General features: G+C 42.5%; 1 protein-coding gene across 1 annotated transcript; it reads left to right on the top strand.

Moving 5' to 3' along the window:
- Positions 1–2,814: 2,814 nt before the first annotated feature.
- C1QTNF4 (C1q and tumor necrosis factor related protein 4) lies at positions 2,815–4,345 on the top strand. The gene has a single exon (XM_010284848.1). The coding sequence runs from the start codon at positions 2,815–2,817 to the stop codon at positions 3,916–3,918; it is 1,104 nt and encodes a 367-aa protein (XP_010283150.1). The 3' UTR covers positions 3,919–4,345.
- Positions 4,346–6,954: the final 2,609 nt, after the last annotated feature.

The raw sequence follows: 6,954 nt of genomic DNA on the forward strand, positions 1-6,954 counted from the left end.
CACTGAATGCAGACCAGGTTGCTCACAGCTTAATCCAGTCTGGTCTTGAAAACTTCCAAGGATGGAGATTTCACAGTCTCTCTGGGCAAACTATTCCATTCTTAATTGCCCGCAGCATGAAATTATTTTGCTTAAATCTGGTCTGAACCTTCCCCTTTGGATTTTATAGCCATTGTCCCAGCGTGCACATCAGTGAAGAACCTAGCTCTGTCATCTCAGTAACCTCTTCATAGGTACTGAAAGGCTGCTATTAGATCCCCCCCGCCAAAGCTTTCTCTTCTCCAGGCTAAGCAAGCCCAGTTCCCTCAGCCTCTCCTCATAGGGCAAGTGCTCCAGACCTCAGCCATCTTGGCTGCCCTCTTCTGGAGTCACTGAAGTGCCAACTAAAGGGGAATAATCAACTACCTGTGGTTACTGGCTACGTTCTGTTGATGCACCCCAGTGTGCTGTTAGTCTTCATTACTTGCAGGGCACAGCACTAACTCAGGTATAAATCATTGTTCTCCAGGACTCCTAGATCCTTTTCAGCAGCACTGCTCCCCAGCCAGATAGTCACCAGCCTGTACAAACACACAGATAAAGGAATTTGCATTCATCCTTGCTGAATTTCCATTCGGTCCATTCCTCCAGCCTGTCTAGGTCCGTCTGAATAGCAGCTGTGCCTCCAAGTGTATTGGCAAACCCCCTGTTTCAGTGTCATCTGCAACCTTGATGAGTGGGCATTCTGTCTCCTTCTCCAGGTCATTGATAAAAAATATTAAAAAGGACATCTGAAATGAAATATTAAACACTAACCCTTGAGCCTAACAGACCAGCCAGTTTTTCACCCATCTAGCAGTCCACTTATCTAGATTGTAACATCACAACTTGGATACAGGAATGCTCTGGGACACTGTAACAAAAGCCATGCTAAAAGGTAGGTGACATCCACTGGTCTTTTCTCACAAGAAGGCAATCAGTTTGGTTAGTCATGATCTACCCTCATTTGATTAACACATACTAAATATCACCTCCTTTGCCTAGAATTGTGTTCCAGGAAGAACACTCCATGATTTTCCCAAGGGCCAAAGTGAGGGACTCACAGGCCAACTGGCCTGTAGTTCCTCAGGTTGACTCACTTGTCCTTTCAGGAGATGGGTGCAACATTTGCCTTTCTCCACTCACCAGGGACCTCCTTTGATCTCCATGACCTTTCAAAGATGATAGAGAGTGGCCTCAATATGACATCAGTCGGTTCTCTCAACACCCTTCAGTGCAGCCCGTGGGGTCCTATGTATGTGTTCAGGAGAAACAAGGCTAAGTCAGGAAAAACATGCTGAATTCAAGGGCATGGAAGAAAATACTGATATGTTTGTGAAAGAGGTGATCTAATGTAAAATCAGGACATGGATGGATATTTTTTTGTCTTTGCTAATGTGTCACTTTTGTGTAATTAAGTGAGAATCTAATTCATTCTTGGGTTCATATTTATTAGAGCTGCATTTCAGATTTCATCTTTATTCTCAGGTGTGAAAGAGCAGGGACTGTAGGTTGAGCTGAAATCCTGCTGGTGAGTTATTCTAGGTATCACATCTTGCCAAAACAGGATCCCATTGCCACCTCAGTCTATGTGGATTCTATCTGCTTTGCATCTATTACTAGGTCCTCCCAATTGATTCAAATATTTACCCCTTTATCGCTTTTAATTCAGGATTTGTCTTCACCCCTCTTTCCCCCCCGCCCCGCCCTGCACTGAGTAGCATGTTTTGCTCCTGTTCTGCTGGTCTGTGAATTCATTGTGTGCTGGCTGGCAAGGCACCAGTTCTGGGGTGACAGATGGGGCAGACTGCAAACCAGGCAGTTGCCTCACAGCCTGAATGATATTTTAATAAGCACAGAAAGGTGACAGAGAGAGAAGCTTCTCACTGGAATGACTGGCAGTTTTGTTTTAAGCCTGAAAGCACTAATAGATGATTTTTGGCCTCAGTCCAAAAAAAAAAAAAAAATCACAGACACTAGAAGCAGAAAATCCCATTAGCTCCTAACTTATCCCTCTTTTTTAAGGGTCAAAGAAGTATTTTCTCTCTGGTCTATTATCCAGATAGGGAGTTGTTTCCCTGTTTTTGCTATTTCAGTTTTCTCTCAGGGATTCTATACTTTGGGAGACTTGCCTTTTATTTATCTTTTGTTTTCCTTCTTTCCTTCCTTCATTCCCTAAACAATCCCTCTTCTAATTTCTTTACATTCTTCACAGATTCATGGTGAAGTCTGTCTGAATAATAGGGTCTAACAACTTACTTGGCTTCCAGCTTCCACATCCTGTGAAACAGCTAGTGCAGTGCTAGGCAATGGCATCTGCATGGGAATCTCTACAGCGTATGTCCTTTTCTCCCTCCCCTTCAGCTGTATCTCACTTGTATAATACAGGGTCTGTGTAGGGCTTTGTTTCATCCTTGGTCTTATGAATAAAATTGCTGCAAAAGGGAGCTCTGGCAAAGCCCTGGCAAGCTCTGAGATCCCTCTGAATTGTGAGCCACACAGTGTTTTGACGGCAAACTGTAGGATAGCCAGACTTTCAAAAGACAAGATTCTTTTTCTTCCTATGAGTACAGGGAAGAAAGGTCCAGCTCTTGCTAGGAAAATATGAAAATGGTGCTGGGATCTGAACTGAAGTGTGGTCCTGTACACTGATCAGAGAATGCACTGGAAAGTTCTCAGTAATTGGACATAGACCTTCAAGTCTGCTTAGTAAGATTCAGGTCTGGGTTTCAACTGGAGTATGAACTGGAAATTAATGGGATTCCTGCTAAAATATGCTTTTTCCTTTCAGATACAATGATGACACTGAAGGTTCAGATCCTGTTTGGCTTCCTTTGCTGCATGATTTTTCTGCCTACAGATGGCTTCCCAGCAGACACCAGTACTGAATTTCGCTCTGCTTTCTCTGTGGCCAGAACCAGCAGCATGGAAGGGAGCTCTGAGATGGTCATTACCTTTGACAAAGTGTATGTGAACATTGGCAATGACTTTGATCCCAAGACTGGATTGTTCCGCTGTCGGATCCCTGGAGCCTACTACTTCTCCTTCACTGTTGGGAAATACCCAAAGAAAAACTTGTCTGTCATGCTGATGAGAAACAAGAATGAGGTGCAAGTGATTGTGTATGATGAACATCACCGCAAGGAACGGAAGGTAGCCAGCCAGAGTGCCATGCTGCAACTTGACTATGGTGACACAGTTTGGCTGCGTTTACATGGAGACCCCAAGTATGCTCTTTACAGCAACGTGGGCCCCTATACAACTTTCAATGGCTACCTAATCTATCCAGACACTTCTGCCTTCTTCCAGAACACTCTTAGCTCTCAAGAGCTTGGGCCAAACCATCACACTATTCAGCAACTTCCTGGAGAGCAGAATGAAGCTTCACAGCGACACACGTTATCTGATCAACCAACCAGAGAACAAGACCCTCGCTCTGCATTTTCTGTTGCCCGCTCACAAAGTCTCCTGGGGACAGATGACAAGCAAACCCAGCATGAGCCAATCACATTTGACACAGAGTTTGTGAACATTGGAAAAGATTTCAATTCTTCCACTGGCATCTTCTCATGCCGTATACCTGGTGCATACTATTTCTCCTTCACCATTGGCAAAATGCCCTTTAAGACTATGTCAGTGAAACTTATGAAGAACCACAATGAGGTGCAGGCCATGATCTATGATGACAACCACTCCAAGAGGCGGGAGATGCAGAGCCAGAGTATCATGCTGCCTCTGCAATATGGGGACACTGTTTGGCTCTACAGCCATCAGCACGATGGCTATGGTGCCTACAGCAACCATGGCAAGTACATCACTTTCACAGGCTTCCTGATCTATTCAGAGGTTCAGCCAAAGTGGCTTCCAGGTGCCAGCTCACCCCATGGGTCAAATAATTAAATGCAGATGTAAAAGGAGCATAAGAAAAGTCAAGGCGCCATGAACGTGGATATAGCTCCTCTTCGGATATCATCCTCTACTTTGAGCATGCTATCATGTGTCCAGTGCTTTCCTTATGCTGCACGCTTGGGCTCTGTCCACAGGGCCATTGCTGTCTCTGCCATTCATCCATAGAAAGGTCTTTACGGGTTGTATGTGTGTGTCCTGTGTTGGTGTTTGATTTAAGCATAAAGCATGAGGTAGTTTTGGGGCAGGGTGGGGCAGTGTAGAGAGATTCTGAGGATCAGAGAGCCACTGCAGTAATGTTACTGCAGATCCCCATCATCCAGAAAGCAAAGGATGTTGTGACTTTCCTTGCATATCTGGGGAGGGAATAAATGTAATGAAGATGAAAGTAATAAAAATACAAAAGATGTAAAGTTTTCTCCGATGATTGGAATTTGTTGTTACTTGTGAGATTTGTGTGCTTGTCGCCACCCAAGGTACCAGCTCAGGAGAGAAAGAAACATGGTGATTGTACAAGTTGCAGTATGTATTACTGAGCCAGTCTCTCTGTGCATACTCTTTTTTATCATTTGTGTGTGTGAAGTGTTAGTACCTCTTATGATTTTATTGCAAGTTTCACAATATTTGGTGCTTTTCTTAATCTGAAATTGCTGAAATCAAGAAGCTGTGTTTGAGAATCTCAGCTTCCATTTAATGAAAATAATACATTTAAAAAAAACAAAAAAAAAGTAGGGTTCTAGCCCTTGTAGTAAAGGATGAGGGCTCAAATCAATGAACAGACCATCCGCTGAAAGCTCAGAATCAAGATAAATAAGAAGAATAAAAAATGTATTTTTAAATCTCTTCATATTTGGGTCAGGAGCAGGCCCATAATGTCTTAAGTGTGAGTAGTATCATGCCGTGCAATGGCAGTGTTGACTGCAGGGGCATTAGATTCTCCAGAAATTAGCTCCTTGAATACAAGGGTATGGCTAACTTGCCATATGCTATATTGGTAACCTACTGCAAATGGGATCAAAGGTACCCTTAAGTGATATTTTCAGCATCTGTGTTCCAGCGGTTTCTTACACACAGTGTTCCACTGAGCCATAGCGCTGCTGTAGAGAGACTAGTGTGGCTGTAGAGGTATGTTCCTACCAGGCGGTCGGGACTGACAGCAGGATCCACCCAGGCAGGTAGTAAGAAACCAGGAAGCTGGAGGCTTCATGGTGGTGCAATTGGTGCCATTTCCGCTGAGCTAAACTCTGGTTTGTCTTCCAGACTACAAAAACTGCAAGTGTGCCTCATCCTGAGTTTGCACAAAGCTTTGTGACATCACTTGAGTTTGATTTATAATCTGCTCAACAGATAGCAATGCTCTGAAACTGATCCTAACAAAATCCTGTGTTCAAAACTGCATTTGCATCCTAGTCGCCAAGCCAACCCCCTCAACCTTTACCCAGACCTTCATACAGCTCAGACCACATATTCTCCAGCAAGACAGTATTTTCATGCACTAGTGCCATCCCAGCTCAGCCTTTTGATGATGTTGTCTGCTCAGACTGAACTTGTCTGCAGCCACTCTGTACATATCCTAGACATTAAAGACTGCGGGCGTATTTGGAGAAAGGATGACGGGTAGAGATTGGAGGTATGTAAATAAGCAGCGTAAGAAGAGAAGAACATTATCTGGGACACTATTTTACTAGAAGTTGTATTTCAAATAAAATGCTAATCTTAATTCCTATATCCTTTGGGGAAAAAAGCAAAACAAAACAAAACAAGCAAGCAACAACCAACCTGCTTTATGAACTGTGTAAATGTCTTTTCTCCTGTCATAGCCCTAACCTGACCTCAAAAACCATTCTCTGTGGCATCTTGCTTCCAGGCTTCTTATTCCTGCCTCACCATTTCTCCTTTCCATCTGTTGGGCAAAAACAGCTCAGAAAAAAATGAACTAGGTCAAAAGCTAGCAGTTCCCACTTTGAATGTCACACATGCCTCCTTTGTTGAGCATGGAAAATCAAGAACATATTGATAGAAAGGGAATTATGGATCCCATCATCTAAGCACATGCAATGAATGTTCAAAATTAATGTACCTATCATAGCAGCAGGAAGCCTAGTAGAAACAAATGAACAAAAAAATCAAAACCCTCCCAAGCAGATTATTACATTTTTTTAATTCCACACCGCGATGTGTAAGACAGAGAAAAGTTAAAGGTCACTTTCTAGAAAATAATTTTATTTCTGATTTTGAGGATAGAGACTGTGTATTTATTATATTTGTCTTGTAAAGTGACAAAAAAACTTCATAGAAGAGGTAAAATCTGCTGAAGAAATAACTAGGTCATGATCCTTAGGAATTTAAATGAGATTTAAGGAAGCATATTCCAAACTGATAACTGACACAAAGCAATGTATGTGTGTAAATATGATAAGCAAGTACTAGAAAGCTTCATGGAATACATACATTTTCAGGTTGCTTTTTAAAGAAAAATGAATACAAGAAATGGGAAATTACTATGGACACATAAAACGTGATGCCACATGAGCAGAAAGCTGAAATTAAATATGTAACAACACAACAGCATCTGCTTAGCTGGTTACTGGAGAGGAGAAAAGAGAGTGTATTTGGCTGAAACCACAGGGGGAATTTAAGGAGGCTGAACTGAAATACCTGAAATGGAGTCAGCTAGGACACCAGTGTAACATCCTGGAAAAAAACTGCCAGGACATTTCCCTAGTAAGCATCAGTGATCAAGATAGGTAACACATCTAAGCAGCACTGCCCCCTTCAGCACAGCCCACTTGAAAAACAAACAGGAAAAAAAACCCAGGGAAAGGTGAAATGCATTTTATAGTTTTGTCCTACTTAATTTAAAAATAAAAGCTCGTGTATAAATCCTTGAAGGGCTGCCAATGCAATGCAGAAAGCGGAACAAAAATGTGTGGTGTAGTTGTACAAAGTCCTGAATAATGTGGAAAGCATTCAAAATAGCCAGGGATGCACTGAAGTCAGGTGTAGTTTTCTTTCCTACCGTAGTTTCCC

This window comes from Phaethon lepturus, unplaced genomic scaffold (assembly GCF_000687285.1).
Source record: "Phaethon lepturus isolate BGI_N335 unplaced genomic scaffold, ASM68728v1 scaffold5024, whole genome shotgun sequence".
Lineage (NCBI taxonomy): Eukaryota > Metazoa > Chordata > Aves > Phaethontiformes > Phaethontidae > Phaethon > Phaethon lepturus.